The sequence below is a fragment of the Aotus nancymaae genome, unplaced genomic scaffold (genome assembly GCF_030222135.1).
Source record: "Aotus nancymaae isolate 86718 unplaced genomic scaffold, 86718_ANA_hifiasm-v0.15.2.pri h1tg000115l, whole genome shotgun sequence".
Classification (NCBI taxonomy): domain Eukaryota; kingdom Metazoa; phylum Chordata; class Mammalia; order Primates; family Aotidae; genus Aotus; species Aotus nancymaae.
The window spans coordinates 4,013,036-4,034,031 of NW_026988530.1; the positions used below are offsets into that span (position 1 = coordinate 4,013,036).

Consider the following 20,996-nt stretch of genomic DNA (forward strand, 5'->3'; position numbering starts at 1 on the left):
AAGATTGTTGCATAGGTGCACACGTGGCAGTGTGATTTGCTGCCTTCCTCCCCTTCACCTATATGTGGCATTTCTCCCCATGTTATCCCTCCCCAACCTCCCATCCCCCGCTGTTCCTCCCCTATTTCCCCCCAACAGACCCCAGTGTGTAGTGCTCCCCTCCCTGTGTCCATGTGTTCCCATTGTTCAACACCCGCCTATGAGTGAGAACATGCAGTGTTTGATTTTGTGTTCCTGTGTCAGTTTGCTGAGAATGATAAATATATTCATATGAGGAAACTAATCAGTAATACAAAAGACCAAACTACTGATACAGGCAACATCATGGATAAAGCTCAAAAACACTGTGTTAATTGAAAAAAGCCAAACACTAAAGAATATATAAAATATGAAGACCAAGAGTAGACAAAGCTAATCTGCAGTAATGAAAATCAAAAAGTAAAGACCAGGTATGGTGGCTCATGCCTGTAATCTCAGCACTTTGAGAGGCTCAGGCAGGCAGATCATTCTAGACCAGCCTGACCAACATGGTGAAACCCCATCTCTACTAAAAATACAAAAAAATCAGCCAGGCATGATGGTGCATGCTTGTAGTCCCAGCTACTTGGGAGGCTGAGGCAGAAGAATCACTTGAACCCAGGAGGTGGAGATTGCAGTGATCCGAGATCGCACCACTGCACTGCACTCTCGCCTGGGTGACAGAGTGAGACTCCATCTCAAAAAAAAAAAAAAAAATTCAGAAAGTAATTTCCAGTGATGAGAGAAATGAATTAGAAAGGAGTATAAGTCAAGGAGACTTTCTGGGGTGATGATGAAAATGTTCTATCTCTTGGTTAGGGTGTGGAAGTAATATGGGTGTGTACAAGTGTCAAAATCCATTGAGCTGAATGCCTAATATCTGTGCATTCTATTGACTATCAATTATAACTCAATAAAAATTAAATGTTAAAAAAAAAAAAAGAAAAACCTTCTGCATTTCACTTGTGGAGGCAGTAACACATTTTCTCCAGGACTCCTCTCTCTGCAGAGAGCTATTCTCTTTCTTTCACCTTATTAAACTTCCACTCTTAACCCCACTGTGGCGTATCTGTGTCCTAGTTTTCTGTGGCCATGGGATGACAAACTGCAGGTGTTACCCCAGATGAATGACACCACTTCAATCCTTGAGACACTCTTCTTTACCTCCAGTACCAAACCATTACCAAATTCTGTGGAGTTTATTAATTATATATCTTTTAGATTGTTCTACCCTTTTCCATCCCCACTGCTGTTAAAATTACCAAGACTACCCTCAACTCTCTTTCTGACCACTAGGATTGTCTCTTAAAGGGGCTATGAAGATAAAGGTCAATAATATGATCTGTAAGGCACTGCATGATCAGGTATCTGTAGCAGTCTCCAGCCTCATTTTTTATTGGTTTGATGGTCTCTGTCTCTCTTCCAGCCACACTGACATTCTACTAGTCTCTTGTATTTCCCATGCTCTTTCCCATCACAGGTTCTAGAAGACTTACTCTTTTTACCTACCTGTTCAACATTTTCCTGCCTGAAACTCTGAAGCACTGTTTCAAAAATCCTTCATCCTATAAATTTTCACTGAGTTTTACATAAACTCATAGATTTCTTTTGAATTATTCAAAATCTTGCTTAGAGTACCAAAACCAAAACTAAACTATTAAATACAAAACAATATAAACCCCAAACTACTTTAAATATCCATTCAGTAGTTGGGTTATGAAATACCAAATGTCATGAATGAGAAATTATTTAAGGATAACTAGTAGACAAATCTGTCAGTCAAGGCCTCTACAACTACATGTTTGCAAAGTGACTTTGAACCTCTCTTGCTAAGGCAGTTGCAGTTACAACCAGGAGTTGAATTCATGAATTGGGATAAGTCAATCAGATTCTTAACTTTTTTGTACTCAGTCTTTTCTGAAGTTTGTCCATTTTTTCTACATTTGGGTTTTATGAGATACTACTATCACCATTCAGGGCTCTTTTACATAAACTAGGTTGAGTGGATTTCTCTTCTTTTTCGTTAAAGACATCCCTGACCAAAAGAGTCATCATATCCAATGAAAAAGCCAAACTTCAGCATAAGATCTTGGCAGTTTTCTAAACATATGGAAATGTTGCATCATTTGTTTTACTAAACTTATCTGTGAAAGATGTGTACTGGTAAAATATCTGGCTTGCCCAACGCCAAACAACTAGTTAATGACAGAAAAGAACAAAATACAAGCTTCCTAGCTATCCATCTGGAGCCTCAACCATCGCATCATGATGCCTTTCATTTTATTATCTTGAGCATGACACAATAGGAGCTATTATGTCTTTTCTAAGTAATTTTCAGTGTATTCTGAAATATTTAATTAGTTTTCTTTAAAATAAATAAGTCATTAAGAAGATAAAAATCAGTGAGTTAATTAGCTGCATTATGGCCTTTTAGTTCTTTCAGTTGAAATAAGCTGATGCCAAATCTATAAAGAAATAAACTATTACCCATAAGAAGAGACAATTTTTATGAAGTTATAACAATTACCATTAATTTCAAGCATAGTATTTTCAAAGCTTAGCAAAAATGAATGAATGTATGATGAAAATAAATTTTATAGGTAAACCAACAAACTGTATAAAGATTAGATTTAAGAAATCTCAGATAATTACACTAATTTTTGTCATATATTTCACTATTGAATGGAGTCCTTCTTCCCCACCCCCACCATAATCCAATATTAACTATTCACATTCAAACATGGCATGCTCATGCATAAATGATCTATAATTTATCACTGGCAACTAGCAAGCACTGAATATAGATACCCCTAATAAGCATTAATTTATGTAAGACCTGAATATAACACTACCGCAATAACAAGCCTGGTTAAAAAGACACCGACAGTATTTCAATTCACAACTTTGCAGGTTCATCATTAAATGACAATTTTCAGACTATGATTTTGATGGCTCAAGTTTCTCTTTTAGATTTCTACATCTTGATTTTTATCAATTTCTAAATCTTTGTTCTGTAATATTGTTACCAAATACCAGAGGTTCGATCTAAGTCCCATTGCTCACTGCAATGAAAGCCAATCACTCAGACAATGAGTATTGCCAGGAAAGAAAGTCTTTATTTGGGTGATCTTAGCCAGGAGATGGGAGATTAGTCTCAACTTCTCCCCAGGAATTGATGGATGTAGGGTTTGGTGTCTCATTATCTGGATGTGGTGATCTGTACATTTCAGTTCCTTGATACTATCTAAGAGAACTGATGGCAGGTTTTCTGAGAAAGGAACTCGACAAGACAAATGTAAGTTTCAAGTTTTAAGACCAGGAGGATCAATTTCTATGCTTATTCAAAAAAATGTAAACATCAGTTCTATAGAAAAATTGGGCCAATTTCAATATATATTTTTTATTATCCATCAGCATCACTCCTAACTTGGGCACAAGGATGAGAGAAGAGAAAGGTTAGACCTTCTCTAGTGTCAAACATATATATACTCAATGCATGACTACTGGTTGGTTTGGAGAATCAACTTCTGAGGCTTGACTTCTCCCTCATTATATTCAGTTAATCCATTTGAAAAATATTTATTGGCCGGGCGCGGTGGCTCAAGCCTGTAATCCCAGCACTTTGGGAGGCCGAGGCAGGTGGATCACGAGGTCAAGAGATCGAGACCATCCTGGTCAACATAGTGAAACCCCGTCTCTACTAAAAATACAAAAAATTAGCTGGGCATGGTGGCACGTGCCTGTAATCCCAGCTACTCAGGAGGCTGAGGCAGGAGAATTGCCTGAACCCAGGAGGCGGAGGTTGCGGTGAGCCGAGATAGCACCATTGCACTCCAGCCTGGGTAACAAGAGCGAAAACTCCGTCTAAAAAAAAAAAAAAAAAAAGAAAAAAAAAAAGAAAAATATTTATTTAGTTACTCTAGATACTTTGAATTGCTTTTAGAGCTATTTAAACAAATGAAACAGTCACAATTTTTGCTTAAATAGTAGACCCTACAAAGGAGGCAGATAGACACATATTGATCCTGTAAAAATTGACAGTTGCAATTGCAACAAGTGCTACCAATGAAAGACACAGAGTTGAGACACATTTTAGCAGTATTTTGTAAAATCAGAGATAATAGTTAAGGCTTCCTGAGGAAATTATGCTTAAATCTGGATCATAATGATAAGTAAGAATTAATGAGGTGACTAGAGGATCAATGAGCACTTTAGGCAAAGGTAAAAACTAGTAGACAGTTGGAACAGACCAGTCAAAGATAATGTGGTAAGGTATGTTTGGATTATGGATAAAATTAAATGGTAAGGCCAACAGGATGGATGTGATATGTAAAAATTAAAAGTGGAGTTAGGAATTAGCAAAAATTTTCATTTTGAGAACTGGAAGAATACAGTTGCTGTTAACCAAGTTTGAAAGGAATAGGGAAAGAGCAAAATTGTGTGGAAATAATAGGAGTTTGATTTGGATGTAATGTCACATATCCAAGTGGAAATGACGAGTAGGCAGTTGGACCCAATAGCTTGTAGTACAGGAGAATTCATAACTGAAATAAACTGAAACTGCTCAATGCTCTCTATACTATGTCTAAAACGATGAGATGAGATAAGATCACAAAGGGAAGTATTATTAGAGAAAAAAAGTAAATATGAATTAACAATTGGATTTAGCTCTGTAGAAGATATTAGAACCTTGACAAGAATATTTTATTGATGGAGTGGTGAAAGAGGCTGGTGTGGATTCAAGAGCATATACAGATGTTGCTCAACTTATGATGGGGTTACATCTTGATAAACCAATCATAAGTTGAAAATATCCTGAGTTGAAAACATATTTAATATACCTAAACTACTGCATATTATAGTTTAGCCTAATCTACCTTAAACATGCTCAATGCACCTCCATTATTAGCCTACAGTTGGACAAAATCATCTAATACAAAGCCTATTTTATAATGAAGTATTGAATATCTTATGTAATGTACTGAAAACTGTACTGAAAGTAAAAAACAAGTGTAATCTTTATTATTTTAATCCAGCCATTGTCAGTTATCTACAACAACAGCAGCACACAAATGACAGCCTATACCATCAGAAAGTCAAAAAATAGTAAGTCGAATCATCATAAGCTAGGCACTGTCTATATACAGAGAGGAATTAGACATTGTGAGTATGTGTAATTATAGTTTTGCTTTTAAAAGAAAGGGGCAGGTGGCTGAGGGAAGCTGTAGAATAAAGATTTTTGTTTGTTTGGTTTTAATAACACAAATAAAAGCATGGTTTGAATGCTAATAGGAATAATCCTCTAGAGAGGGTGTTGTTTATGGAAAAGGCAGGGCTAGGATACCTTTGAGTACATAAGAGCAGATGTGATCTAAGGCACATTTGGAAGTTTGGCCTATGCTATTGGCATAGACAGCCCATCCACAGTAATAGAAGTGAAAAGAGAATTAGTCTTCTAAGGCTGGTAGAGGAACACAGGTGACAGAGGGAGATTGATATCTTGATTTCTTCTATCCTCTCGAATGGACAATAAGATGTTCCAAACTGAGAAGAGAGGTAAACATGAAATAGCGATGTAGAAAATTGGAAAATAAATGAAATCAGAAGATGTAGTGTGATTGAAAGAAGTGTTAAAAACCCATTTGAGAGTATGGTACACAAATTGAAAAGGAGACAGATGTACAGTGTATAAATCAGCAAAACCTCACTTTCCTGACTTAATTAGCCAGTGCACCACATTGAGACATGTCTATTCATAACAAAAAATAATTATCAAAAAGCAGTTAAAATTAATCTTCTTAAAGTCCACATAAAATCTATAAAAAACTTTAAATTACTTTGCTATCAACTGAACTTATGATTTTTCTTCTTGTGTTTACTTTTCCATGTTTGATATAGCAAGATGATTTTTTACTAGTGCTTGGAATTTGTAGTATTTATTAACTCTGCAGCTAGATGTTCTTAGCTTTGGAATATTCTCAGTAATTAACTGATCATATATTGCTTCATTCATCTTCACATTCTGGTTTTACAATTTTATAGACATTGACGTTTTTACTATAAGTTTTAGCAGTCCATTCTCTATTTTTCATTTTATTGAAAAATAAATATTCTCTATTTTTCATTTTCCATGCTGCCTTCTATACATTTTCTGCTTGTCTACTTTCCAAACAAGTAATTCTCTTTTTAGCTATGCCTAATCTGCTGTTAAGATAATTGAGTTCTTAATTTTATTATGTTTTTAAATTATGGAATTGCCACTTAGTTATTGATTATAATAAATTTCCATGCTGAACTTCTTAGTCTTATTTTTTATCTACTTAAATATATAAAGCTTAATCACTGCGACAAATTCATCATCTGAATTTTTGGTGTATCTATTTCTATTTCACATTTGTCTTGAGTTTTAGATCTAAAAAGTTAATTCTCGTTTACTTTTTTCCTACTTATTTGTATTACATCCCTGCTATTGTACACATGAATTAGATAAAATTTGAGGTTTAGAGTGATATATTCTTCCTCCAGAAAGGATGTATATAATATGTTTGCATTTATTTAGAGAGGTAAGTTGCTAGCAATCTGGGATTATTATTGCATTTCAGCTTTGGAAATTGAGATGATTTCAAGTAATACCTTCCTTCTAAGGTTCTGTATTTCTGGGTCATTTTTACTGAAGTTGAATTTTAAAAGTTATAATTCTTTGAGATCTCTAACTCATGTGAGTTCATCATTTTGGTGAATCTTAGAATGCAATTTTTGTCTTCTTAAACCCATAAAGTTTTCAAAACTGATGTTCAGGTTGTTATCCTCTCAGTCACTATTTATGAAATGTATTGCCGCCCCAAAGGAAAATGAATCTCCAAATATAGGGATCACCTTCAAGTTTCTTTTTTTCTAGATCTTAATCATGTCATTTTTCACTGTGTTTATTAGCACTGGCATTACATTAAAAAAAAATTTATAATTGTTTTAAGTGGAAGCTTTGGTTCGTTTTAAAATGTGGGCTTTTACTTTCAATATCTGAATGGCCTAGAAAAATTACTAACTTTTCTATATACTTTTGTTTCTTCATCTGTAATCCATAGGTAATGATACCTAACTAACAAGATTGTTAAGATAATTAAATGATAACACGTATATTATTCCTGTGCCTAAGAGGTAAGGGAGCAGCTATCATTTCTCTTCAAAAAATTAAAATTCCCAAGTCCTTATTAAAGTGCAGGTAGAAATGAGATCACTTCAAAATAATAATCATATTTCACTGGCACATTGCTGACAGTGACAAGAATCAAGATGGTAGTAGCCCATCAAGTTTTAGCTATTTCTCAGTCTCCAGAAGTGTTTTAAAATAGTCTTTTAAATATTCTTCTATGTTAGCCTTCTTTTTTTAATTATTAATGTTCAAAAATTAACATAAGGCCCACTTCACTGGTAGTGTCTTCACTGCAGTGATTCTTTTTCTTACCCACTCTGCTTTAGCTTGAAATACTCAAAACATCACATATTCCTGGTGACCAAGTTTCTCTTTAGTTCTCCCTACACTGAAGCATAGGGAGATGAGTAAAATGCTCACATCTTCCATTCTGCATCTTATTTTTCAAATTGTGGCTAGAAATATCAATTTCTTATGATACTATAATTTAGAAAAGCCCAAATAATAGAAATTTTATCACAAGGACCCATAAATCTACAGGACTGGTTCATAGAGATAGTGAATACATAGTAAAACTCTTTCTCCATTACACCCCAAACCTTCTCTGCTTCAGGAGTCTAGGCACTGATTTGTTTCAGCAGTCTAGGCACTGACTAAAAACCATTCTTCCCTCTGTGCAAATAACTTTAGAAAATAGATACATGGAACATTGTGGCCCCATGTCTCAAGATCTGTCTCAAATCCACATTATGTTTCTCACCTTCAACTTTCCTATTTTCTCTCAGAATTTTAAGGTGTATTTAGAAGAGAAACTTATTGACAATCATACTAAAAGTCATCTTAAAAGCATCTATATTTATTGGCTATTATCATCCTCCAAAAGTGAGTGAATATATTTTACACCCCTATCTTTTTTTTTTTTTTCTTTTTGAGACAGGGTCTTGCTCTGTTGCCCGCGATGGAGTTCAGTGACATAATCATGGCTCACTGCAGCTTTGACCACTTGGCATCAGGCTATTCTCCTGCCTCAGAGTAGCTGGGGCATTTGCTGTCTCTCCAGCTAATTTTTGATTTTTTTGTAGAGAAGAGGTCTTGCTATGTTACTCAGGCTGGTCTTGAACTCTTGAACTTAGGTCATCCTCCCACCTTGGCCTCCCAGTGCTGGGATTACAGGTGTGAGCCACTGCACCCAGCTATTACTCTTATCTTATTGGATATTATTGTTACATTTTGGCATTTCATTTTAATAGTCGGATGAATCAATTTCTGCTGATCTTTATGAAATTAAAGTCTCTGAACTTTCTAGTAGCATGTCTTTATATAAATAAGAATATATAAAATACCTAAGTTAAAAAACATTCATTGATGGGAATGTGTATGAGCCCACACAGAGTTTCCAAGAAAAGTTAATAGTAAATGAAATACTTGGTGTAGCATAGAAGTGAAAAGTGAAGTGTGGGAGGCAAGCTAATTACCACAGATTTTGAGGAGATTCATAAATAAAAGACTGTTCAAAAAAGTCAAAGCTGCTTCCTTCCAAAGTACTGATCATAGCTAATTTGCTAACCATCTTAGTAACTTGCTATAAATATGTCAGTTCTGTTGCAACTAGGAAGTTTAGACAAAATAGAAATGGCTTTGATGGTAAAGTTTCTTATCCAAAATTCATTCTAAATTAATACTGAGTTTCTTTCCATTGTCTCTTCCTACCCTGAGTTTTAAAAACTTAAATAAAAAAAAAAGATTGTGAATATGTATGTACAAATGATGTGGGCTATTTAAAACTTAGGGTAGGGTGCCAAATTGGTTATGTGGAGCCTCATATTATGTATTTATTACTATGATTAAATGACTAGTTCCCTTAAATAACTAGTTTTCTAAGGGCTGTCTGCTAATGTTCACACAGTACAAGGCTCAGATATGACTGTAATAAGAAAATTTTGGAGAAATATATTGGAGTAAGAATTGTAGCTGATAGGAAGTTTTTCTGTAAGTAAAGCCTCCACTCCTATCAGAAAAGGAAGAAATAGACTATGTAAAAATGATTTTTAGCCAATAACTCAATGTAATTTTGCTAACAATAATTTCTTTTGAGTAAATAATGTGAATCTTTAAAAGTAAAAGCAATTGCCCATGAGCAATTGAATGGCTCTGTGTCATTGAAGGGAACATCACTAGTACTTGAGTCCTTTCAGGCTGCAAAAACAAAATACTATAAACTGGATGGCTTACACATAACAGAATTTATGGTTCTTGAGGCTGGGAAGTGTAAGATCAGAGCATCAGCAAATTTGGTTTGGGGCCTACTTCCTGGTATATTGACCACTATCTTTTTACTGTAACCTCACATGGTGGAAGGGGCAAGGCAAATGTCTGAGATCTCTTTCATAAAGGCACTAATCTCATTTGGAGCCTTTATGACCTAATCTCCTCCCAAAGGTCCCTACTCCTATTACCATCACCTTGGGGTTTAGGATTTTAACATTTGAATTTTGGGGAGTCATAAACATTGAGACCATAGCAACTCATAAATAAAATCTAAATATTAATCTTTTCAGATTTTCTCATTTTATAAGCATCGCTCTGTAGAGTTTGGTTTGGATTCCTGTTATAAAACATAAGGATTTTGCTCACAGCATATTAAGGGAACCAACCAATCATTCACTTCATTATCATCTCATTTCTCAGCTCCTGCTCACATCATAAGGAGACCAGACAGTAATCGACTGAACTGTGAACACTTTAGAGACTCAGATTTGTTTTTTATATACCTTACTGTTTGGAGCACAGTGGCAAATTACATAAGAACCCAAAAATCATTTTTGCAATATATATCATATTATTTTATTACATCATGATATAAGAAAGGATACTTTTACCTAATAAATAAATGCACTACGATTTTATTAGTACTAAACATTTCTCCATTTATAAAAAGCTTATAAAAGTTTGTGTATTGTATTTTAAAAATAGTTTATCATCTCTTACATATTCCTCCTCATCCCAGCCCAATGTATATTTCATGTATTGCTCTCAATATATTGATCCAATTACATTCATGCTTCTATTAATTTTAAGTGCCACGTCAAAACAACCATAATTTTGTGTTTAATTTACTTTCATGGTAACATATGTTTTTAATCTTCAGTATTAAAGAATAGAAAATAGTAAAGTGATATTTGACTATAAAATTTATAATAGTTTTTAGAGAAAACAGATAATTTTAGTAGAATTTCTGCTACAAGATGAAATGCCTCACACCCTTCTAAAGTTACTTACCAAAGATACGTTTTCCATTTTATACTATGTTCGTGATAAGAGGTAGTGTGTTTTCCTTCCTCCAGATTACTTTAATTACTAATTGCATAAACAATGAACATTTATATATTAGCAGAAACTATTTTAACAACATATTGATCTTTTAAAAGGTTAAACACTGAGCTTTTATATATGCAATATAAATATATATAATTATTTATTTATTTATAATTTTTTTTCTCTTTGAGACTATGCTAGGCATGATGCCAGGCTCTTTGGAACATGTCAATAATGGCTGTTAAATAAATAAATGAATGAGCTACTACTCATAAAACTCTTGTCCTCTATTAAATTGATTTTTATATATTCCCATCCCTGGTGAATTCATCATGACTTTTACATAATATATTTGGAAGCAAATTTTTTGGCAACGAAAGTATATTTCAAATCGAATTTTTACAGAACCAATATCAGATCAAATTTCAGGAAAGCACAATTATTACAGTAGCTCAATTACTGCTTTCTGAATACATCAAAAGAAATGATATAAGATTTTAAATATTAATAACAATTTGTAACCTTTAAAAAGATTAAGAAGGAGTTTTTCATATTTAAACAATAACAATCTTGCCTTTTAAATCTAGTTATTCAAATGGGATATTTGGATGCTGAGAGTGCTTGCTAATAGGGGTTGAAATATTCAAACAGGAATTTGGGATAATACAATTTACTGAGCATTGTGTGTGTGTGTGCGTGTGTGTAAAATTGTGCTGCATTTTGGTTACTTAACCCAGTTGTCTTCCTATAAATGTCCAGAATTCCAGGAGTTCATAAGCAACATGATCACATACTACCGAAAATGGAAGCATCGCATGGCACTTACCATGCCAGTTCCTACCACTACTTGTATTTGAAGTAATACTTTTTTAAAAAGTACACAGAGATGACATCTCTACATCCACTACTGGAAAATTTTTAATACCTTGTTTCTCATATTGGTTCAAGTATTAAACTATTTTAATAGCCAGTTGCAATGGATAAATGATTGCTTGATATGAGATGAAAAGTGTGATTTTTTTGATTTTCTTATTCTATTTTAAGATTAATGTTTAATTGCAACATTTGGAAAATATTTTAAACATGGGTTAATGAAAACTATTAGAAAAGACAGACTTTTACAAGATATGAATTGTATGAATGCAAGGAAGTATTATCATTAAAATTTAGCATTTATCTGCCTAGAGAAATAAAACTACATTTATTTTATCAAAATTGTTGGTAGATAGTGAAAATCTTAAATCTAAAATTAATTAAGATTTAATCTTAATTAAATCTTTAATCTTAATTAAATTTTCTTAATCATTTATTTTTTTCTTTATTGTGCTGACTACTTGTTAGGTAGGTAGATAGATAGATAGATAGATAGATAGATGATACAGATCGATAGATAAAGATATAATTATTTCTTTATTACTGCCACAAGAATAACAATCACTTAGAATATTTACAGTTTTTGGACATATATTATGGGAAAATCTTAAAGACATCCTTTCTTTTAAGAGCAAATCTTGGCCGGGTGCAGCTGCTCTTGCCTGTAATTCGTGTTTTGGTAGGCCAAGGTGGGAGCATTGCTTGAGTCCAGAAGCTGGAGACCAGCCTGGACAACATAGTGAGATCCCATTTTACAGAGCAAGACTCTGTCTCTAAATAAAAATAAATAAATAAAAGAAATTTTGGCATTAGTTATGATAAAAAGGTATTTTTTGAAAGTCCTACAAAATAGTATCATGGTATGCAGTTGATAGCATGGGAGTAAATAAAATTATGCATAAAGAGAGAAAAGGAGGAGCTCCAGAATGGAGCTGTAAGGAACATTGTAATTTAAAGCAAAGATATAGTAAACAAATATAAAAAGAAGTCTAGGAAGGCATTATTAGAGAGTGACATCAGCAAAAATAGTTGAGAAAGAAAAACATAGTAGAGTAAGACTTGCATAAATTCTCTCCTCCATGAAAGCAACAAGAAAACTGGTAACAAAATAATTGTGAGAATCAACTTTTTCAAAACTCTGACAATCAGACACCTGTAGTGATTCCTGAAGTTGTTTACTGAAGAAAAACATCTTTCTCTTAGTAAAAACACTGGGATTTGTGGCATTATATTTTGCTGTATTTCCCACTTCCTCTCTTTAGCTCCGTGGTGACGATGTAAATCCATAGTCCCAAATTACAGCAAAGTCCACATTCTGGCAGCCACCAGAGGGGACAGCATGGAGTCTCAAATCCTTTAAGGGATTATTCTTAAAGAATTACCATTATTTAACTTGTCTGCAGGCTTTCTGGAGGACCCCATTTTCAAATCTGTTTTTCTTTGACCTATCTTGGAGTTCACCCACTGCAAAAAGCCTTTTTCCTGGAGAAGTCTGTTTAAAACATGTGGAGTCAATTTTTTAACTTCACAGGTGCCTAAGGCAATGAGTAGTAGTAGGGGCAAACAATACATTTAAAACTGTTAAATGGAAAAGCAATGGAATTATATGTCAATATGGGTTTGGAAAAACTGCATATATTCCTGGGCATCTGGAAGGCCATGCATATAGCCTGAATTTTTCCCCAAAAAATTTAAATGTTGAAGTCTTACCTGACAGTACCTCCAGACATGATTTTATTTGGAGGTAAGGTTTGTTACCGTACCAAGAGGTAATTAAGGTAAAACAATATGCCCTAATCCAATATGCTTATAAGAAGAAGTTAGAACAGACACAGATAAAGTAAAGGTCACATGAAGAAACAGAAAATGGCCATCTACAAGCCAACAAAGGAGGCCCTCAAAGGAAACCAACTCTGCTGATAACTTGATCTTGGACTTCTAGAATTTTAAAAAAGTTAATTTCGCTTGCATTAGCCACCTATTTGTTCATGATACTATGTCATGGCAGCCCTAGCCAAGTAGTACACCCAGGGTTGTGTGCATTTCAGGAAAGACATGAAAAGACCCTAAGCTCTCAACTCTGGATGGCTTTTAGGCCTCACACAAGTGAAAGTAGACTATATCAGTAGAGTTATCAACTGCCTGACATAGTGTTGAAGGTATGACTCCATGACTCAGAGCCCCCAACAAATACTGAGAGACTTATTGGTTCTAGAAATTCCATAAAATCCATGTCCAATTACTAGCTGATCTCTAAACTAACCAATGGTCTAATGATTACATATTATAAAGTAGTCTTTACAGAATTCGTTCAGAAAAGTCCATTTTAAAAAGAGCAGCCAGCCACGGTGGCTCATGCCTGTAATCCCAGCACTTTGGGAGGCCAAGGTGGATGGATCATGAGGTCAGGAGATCACGACCATCCTGGACAAGATGGTGAAACCCTATCTCTGCTAAAAAATATAAAAATTAGCCAGGTGTGGTGGTGTGTCCCTGTAGTCCCAGCTACTCAGGAGGCTGAGGCAGGAGAATTGCTCGAACCTAGGAGGCGGAGGCTGCAGTGTGCCGAGATCACGCCACTGTACTCCAGCCTCGGTAACAGAGCAAGACTCTGTCTCAAAAAAAAGAGGAGCAACAACAACAAACTCTCTGGGGAGAAAAGAGAATATGATTTCCAGAGTTGCCACATTATGTTACTTAAAATGTCGTTTTCAATAAAAGGTATAAGTTTTGTAAAGAAACAAAAATGTATGGACTAAACACAGGAAAAATGCAATCACTAGAAACTTGCTTAGCAAAGGCATTGAGATCACTAGACAAAGACTTCAAATCAAATCTTTAAAGAACATTTAAAGAATTAAAGGAAACCATGTCCAAAGAGCTAAAAAGAAAGTATGATAGTATCTTACCAAAAAGGACATAATAAAGAGATAGAGATTATAAAAAAAAGAAGCAAAGAGTAATTCTGGGGTTGAAAGGCACCATGACTGAAACAATAAATTCACTTAGAAGGCTGGTATTTCCTATGGCAACTATAACAAATTACCGCAAAGAACAGAAACCTATTCTTCAACAGTTCTGCAGGCCAGAAGTCTGGAATCAGTTCACGGGGTCAAAAACAAGGTGTGAGTAGGTCCATGCTACCTCCAGAAACTATAGGGATGAATCCATTCATTTTCTCTTCCAGCTTTGGTGGCTGCCAGCATTCCTTGGCTGTGGCAGCATCACCCCAATTCCTGTCTCCATGGTCACATTGCTTTCCCTCTTCTGTCTGTCATCAAATGTAATTCTGCCTCCTTCTTATGAGGATAGATGTTGTTGCATGTATCCTTATACAGACATGTGCTTATATGTTGTTTCATGGCGGACTGCCCCTGATAATCTAGGATAATCTTCCCACGTTTAGTGTACAATGTGAAGGACTACAGTTCAGTATACATAGTCATCTAGTATTTTTAAAAGAGAAAGAGGCAGAGTGTTATTTGTTCAGATCAAGGTAAGTTGCTATATTTGTTGGTAGGAGGATGCAGGAGTTTTTCTGATAATTGAAAGGAAAGATTAAACAAGGGAAATAAAGAGAATGGTTTAGAAGCAGCAGCATGTAGCTACGAAAGCTCCTATGATGTTTTTCCACCCTGTTCTTGAACAATGGAATGTAAGCAAATTCTGCTTGATAGGATGGGAAAAAGTTACTTAAAACCAGATGGTAGAGGAAAGCTCTAGAGTCATTGAAAAGATAGGTTTTTTTGAAAAGAAATGTTTTTGAAAAAAAATTTATTATTATAATGATTTTTGTATTAGAATAAAATTCCCAGTGATCACAATGACAGAGAGTTTGGTTGAACAATAATAATCAGAGATAAATGGTCACAAAGTCATATGGAGCCAACAGAATAGAGAGAAGAAATGCTTCCATTCTGGAAGAAAGCAAGACTGACAGAATGAAAGTCCCTGGGAAGACAAGTGACTCCATGTGCCCAGAATCAGAAGTAACCTCTAGAATGGGGCAATAGCTAATAGATACTGTTATTTGTGATTCTGTGATTACAGAAATCTCATTCTTACATTATCACTGAGATTGATGAGATTTTAAAACTGTGCCCATGAATCACTGCATATATCCCTGTGGTAGACAACTTAATGATGATGGCTCTAAGCCCCAGTTTTACTTCTTACTAAAATTCTGGCAGGAGAAATCTAAGGATTTTAATAACTTGATCTTGCTATGATCATATGGTGACCCAAATGGTTTGAGATTTGGCAATGTCCTCCGTTGAGTGACAGAGCTGGAAGCATGTGATGATTGATGATCTTCAGGAAGTGACATCAGTTCCAGAAAGCATCACTTTCCTGAGCAAAACTCTGTGGATAAAAAGAATCATTGAATTTTAACAAGCAGGACCCAGCTTCTGTTGGAGAAGCCTATGTAAATGAAGAGTTGGACAGAAGCAGCAGCTTACACTATGGGTTTTTAGGAAAAGAATTTGGGATGAAAAGAATATAGGAACATACTAACTTTCCTGGACACAGGTTCTAATATAATATCCAGGTGCATATGGTACATTTTTGGAAATTTCTCAATCTTCACACACAAATTTTAGATCTTAACAAAAGGTATTGTAGATTAATGACATGTAAGTGAAAGCAGAATGAATTTAACTTGGTGTGTTACTAATTCAGGAAGCACTCTAATTGAAGAAAAAAGCATCATTTAACTTATTAGATATAAGGTTTCACTGCTAAGAAAAATTCACAAAACCTGAAAGGTGATGTTTTCCCCTCAATAAAAGCAATAAGATTTCAGTTTACAGTTGAATTTTCATATTTTGTTATACTTAAAGCCATAAGGATACATTGGTTAAAAATTGCTCTCAGAAATCAGGTTTTTGTAAATACAGATTTGAAGGCTTAATATTTTAGAAGTCGCCTTTGTTTTCAGGTTTAATACAAAAGAATGCCACCTCTGACAATTGGACTGAATATATATGAAAACTTACAAGTATTGATTATAAATCTATAAATGTCTGTCTTATAATCTTCACTGTGTGGTATCTAAAGTTTTCTTTTTTGTTGTCAAAGATAATTCAGCTTAGCATTTCTATTTTATATTTGTAGGTAACAATTATTAGAAATACTTCTTTTTGTAAAGTTTGCATGTTTGTTCTTATTTGTAGTTTGGTCGCCACAAAGGAAACAAATAGTGCAAGATCTCGAAGTGCCCCAATGTCACCTTCTGACTTTCTGGATAAATTAATGGGGAAGACATCAGGATATGATGCAAGAATCAGACCCAATTTTAAAGGTAATTGTTGTGTTTGCTACTTTATATGTGTGTTTGAAATATGCTTCAAGAAGATACAATTTTAAATTGATTCCATCAGAAATTCTAATGCTTATTTTCAACAATCTTCCAAATACTACATTAGTCACAGATGTGTCTTGAAAAAGAAATCTATTCACAGCTTCTCAATCATCATAATTTGCCTTCTTTGGCCCAACTATATTTTTTTCCCAACTATTTTTTTTTCCCTTCTCTAACTGTTAACAATACTTCTTGTCTTGACCACTGATTTTAGGAGTATACATGTATGTACATATCTCTTATTTAATTATTCTATCAGTTATCTCACTAGCTGGAATGAAAACTTCTTTAATTGCTACTGATAGACTTTCCTATCTTAATCTGCCACTGTGGTACTCTCTATATTGTGGGGAATCAAATCATTGTTTAATTTACCTATTGAGAAATGGGCTGAATTGCTAACTAACAGCCTTGGAAATGTGTGGGACATTATTCCTCGTACCAAATGTTTCACCCCAATTTCTAGGAAAGAATGCACTTGTCAATTTAAGAGTAACACTTTTTATTCTTTTGTTTAATATAGTTGTAAGTAACATGTTTATATAAGGAAATATAACTTATCCAGAACCACAATATATCCTGTAATTTAACTTTTAGAGTAAAATATTAGAAAGTTGCTTCCAGACCCCAACTTACAGCATATGTTCTTGAATATTACTTGACCCAATAAAGAAAATAAACAAAGTTAAAGAATATACACTTTTTCCATGGGATTGAGTTAAACTTTGTCATTGCTAAAGGTTTAAAAAGTGTGGTCTACAATTACTATTTTTTCTTAAATTTGTCCTTATGGAAGAAAAACAGAATTGCTTAGCAGTGGTGTAAAAATTTACTAGAAAGGAATAAAAAATATCAACATTGGGTAGCAGGAGAAAAAGAAGTAAAACTCACTAATAATGTCTGAGTAGAAAATTATGAATGTCTTCAATTTTAAAATGAGTTTCATATTTAAATTGTGGATCACACTTGTTTATTTGTTTTTAAGCTTTTCAACCATAAATATTTTTAACTTCAGGAGGAAACGACTGAATATAAGATGTAGAAAAATAGTGCAATTTACAGGGGTACAATATACAAACGAAAATGAGAAATTTCAGTATTATAAGGCTCTTTTTCAAATTGAATGAAAGCAGTATTTCTGTGAATCTGTTAAGAACTAATTTGTAATTGATCTTAGAAATATATGCAGTTGTCATTTAAATAAACCACAAGACACAATCCGTAATTAGCAGATTCATTATGGTGAGTCCATATTCAGTGACTCAGAAGTTTTGCTTTCTTTTCACTGAAAATTAAAGAAGAAAATGCATTCTATTTTTAAATGTCTGTGAATATTTAAAAAGCATATAAACAGTCTCAGCAGATATTTTAATAAAACGGCAGATAAGTTACTAACCACACAAGAGTGGCCTCAGGTCTTCTGCCATTCTCTTCGAAAGTTTAGTGTTAGTTTATTATTTTAATAGTTTAAAAGACAACAGAAATGTTAAACTATTTTAAAATGTGATTACTGCCATTTATGTGTGAGATCAGGAAAGGACCCCAAGGATTTGCTGATGCTTAAAATAAATACTGATTCTTTTCTAAATAAAAATGCATTCCTAAAAACAAGCTGATCACCAAGCCAGTTCAGAGGCGATTAGATTTTTGGGAAGACTAAAAGTCATTCTTACTCCACAGGGTCACTAAAGGAAGAAAAAGAAAAATGGAGAATTTCTCTCATTGATTTTCAAATATCCTGTGCTCTGAATGCTAGAAAAAAAAAAATGCAGGCTGGATTTGATAACCAAAAGTAATATTATTAATTATAAAAAAGTAATAATTTAATGGATTAATGTTTAGCTAACAACTTTGCTTTTTTATCTTTGCAAGGATCAAACATACTTATATTATTATTATATTATTGACTTCAGCAAACATACTTATAACTCTGCTTCCTAATTAGGCATATTCAACACTGTTTCATTTCATTGGATAAAATGACATCATAATATTTTGATCATTATTTCATTGCCCAATATTGAAATATAAATAAAATAGTCTTTACATGCTATTTCTTCCTTACAGGTTAACAGGAGGATATGTTGGTGTTAACAAACTTAATCCAATACCTAACAGAAGATATTTACACAAAAAAAGTGAAAATGATCAACCATTCTATTGTCAGGTACCTAGGGACACACCTCACCTCAGTCAAAAATAAGCTCATCAAACATAGAATCAGAAAATGAAGAACCTGTTGTCCTGATGATATTTAAATCATTTTTTCTCTGTGGTAGCTCACATGACTAAAAATATAATCCCTGGCCATGTTGATTTTGTCTTTCCCCCATCAGTGTTTTTGAAAGGAATCTAGTTAGCTAATCAAATGAACTAATTTAAAATTGGTATTATGTATGCTTTCCTATCCAATTGTCAAAGACATTAAATTAATAGTAAATGAGTTTAGAGACATGAATATTAGTAATATAATATTATACTAAAGTTTTTAAAATAAGCAAAATTAGCTAAAAGAATTTTAAAAGAAGAATGGGGGTTCATGCCTCTAATACCAACATTTTGGGAGGCTGAGGCAGGAGGATTGCTTGAAGCTAGAAGCTTGAGACCAGCTCTGAGACACCCATCTATACAAAAAAAAATAAAACTAGCCAGATGTGGTGGCACACACCTGGCTACTTGCAGCTTTACTTTCTAATTCTGTTTAGCAGCTCTCAGAACATTTCTAAACCCATATATCATTATTAAATGCCTTTTTAATAATAGTTTTAAAAATCATTATATTTAATAGGACTAAGATATAATAGAAATTTGAAGTAGTTTTTATACTCATGCCAAATTAGTTCTGGCTACTTGGGAGGCTGAGGCAGGAGGATTGCTTGAGCCCAGTTGTTGGAGGTTACAGTGAGTTATGGTTGTGCCACTGTACTCCAGCCTGGGTAACAGAGCAAGACTCTATCTCTAAAAAGAAGAGAAGAATAGGAATTGTAATATTTGTAAAAATAATTACAATAACCTAATTTATTTCATCCTCACTTTTTCCTAAACACACAGAAACATACTTTACCTAGATAAGTTATCAGTTGATAGAAAATTGCTTATAAAATATGAAAGCATTGGAAAATACCTATACGTTTGCCCTCTCTGGAATTCATAAGTTTTGTAAAAGGCAAACATAAAGTCTCAGTATTGACATTATCAGAAAAATAACAGAAAAGAAATAGAAATGTTTAATCTCATTAGCCAAAAGTAAGGTATATAACAATAATATAACATTTTTACTTTAAAAATTATCAACATTTAAAAATAATAAATGTTCCAGCATTATATGCATTATTATGAATTTATTTCTGGAGTAATAGTATGAAATTTGTGATTGGTTTCACAAGTATCTTCATATTAAAAGAGAATCTATTTTGAAGGCCATAATGGGAAAACAACTATTAAAAAATACAAATGACTTTGTAAAAATGCAACTTTGATTTTGCTCCTTTCTACTTCTAACATTTAAAAAAATCTAGATGTAGATATTTTTTATTTAACCAAAATTATGGTGTTTGTATTTCTTGTTTTGTCATTTCTTTTAAAAAAGTACTCTTTAAAACAAATCTCACCTCTCAAAGACTAAGTAGATTAATAAGTTATTAAAATGTATCACAGAGAAGTATAAATAAATAATTCTCGTAAATCACTTTAAATTGGTATTGAGCATGGAAAAGACAGCCTCTTCCATTGAACATTATTTACATCAATACTGAAATGTTAAAATAATTGGTGCTTAACTCCTTACCATCAGCTTTCCTTTTCACTGATTAACCTGTTCTTTTCCTCTCCAGAAGGGTATTAATTTCTCTGAAACATTTTTGAGAATCAGATTTCTCCAATAATGATCCTGTGCCTTTAGGATAATTTAGCATAAATTATGCTAAATGATCGTGTGCCTTTAGGATAATTTGGCATAAGTATAAAAACTACTTCAAATTTCTGTTATATCTTAGTCCTATTAAATATAATGATTTTTAAAACTTATTAAAAAACATTTAATAATGATATATGGGTTTAGAAATGTTCTGAGAGCTGCTAAAAAGAATTAGAAAGTAAAGCTGCAAATATCACTCAAACAGTTCATCAAGCAAAAGAAATTAGAATTTTGTCCAAGTCAATATTTCAAAAATTTGGTCTTAAGGAGAATGGTATGCATAGAAATGGTTATTTTTATGTTCAATTAGGCAAAGGTCATTGGTAAGGACCATGGATATGCATCTAAGTTTTGATGTT

The 20,996-nt window shown here is 33.5% G+C and overlaps 1 protein-coding gene across 2 annotated transcripts in view; it reads left to right on the forward strand.

Annotated features, from left to right (window-relative positions):
• Positions 1–20,996, forward strand: part of GLRA3 (glycine receptor alpha 3) — a 193,199-nt gene that overhangs the window by 26,447 nt on the left and 145,756 nt on the right. For both annotated transcript variants that reach the window (XM_012454689.2, XM_012454690.2), the window contains exon 2: positions 16,534–16,661. In XM_012454689.2, the coding sequence (XP_012310112.1) occupies positions 16,534–16,661 (128 nt within the window). The remainder of the gene's footprint in view (positions 1–16,533; positions 16,662–20,996) is intronic.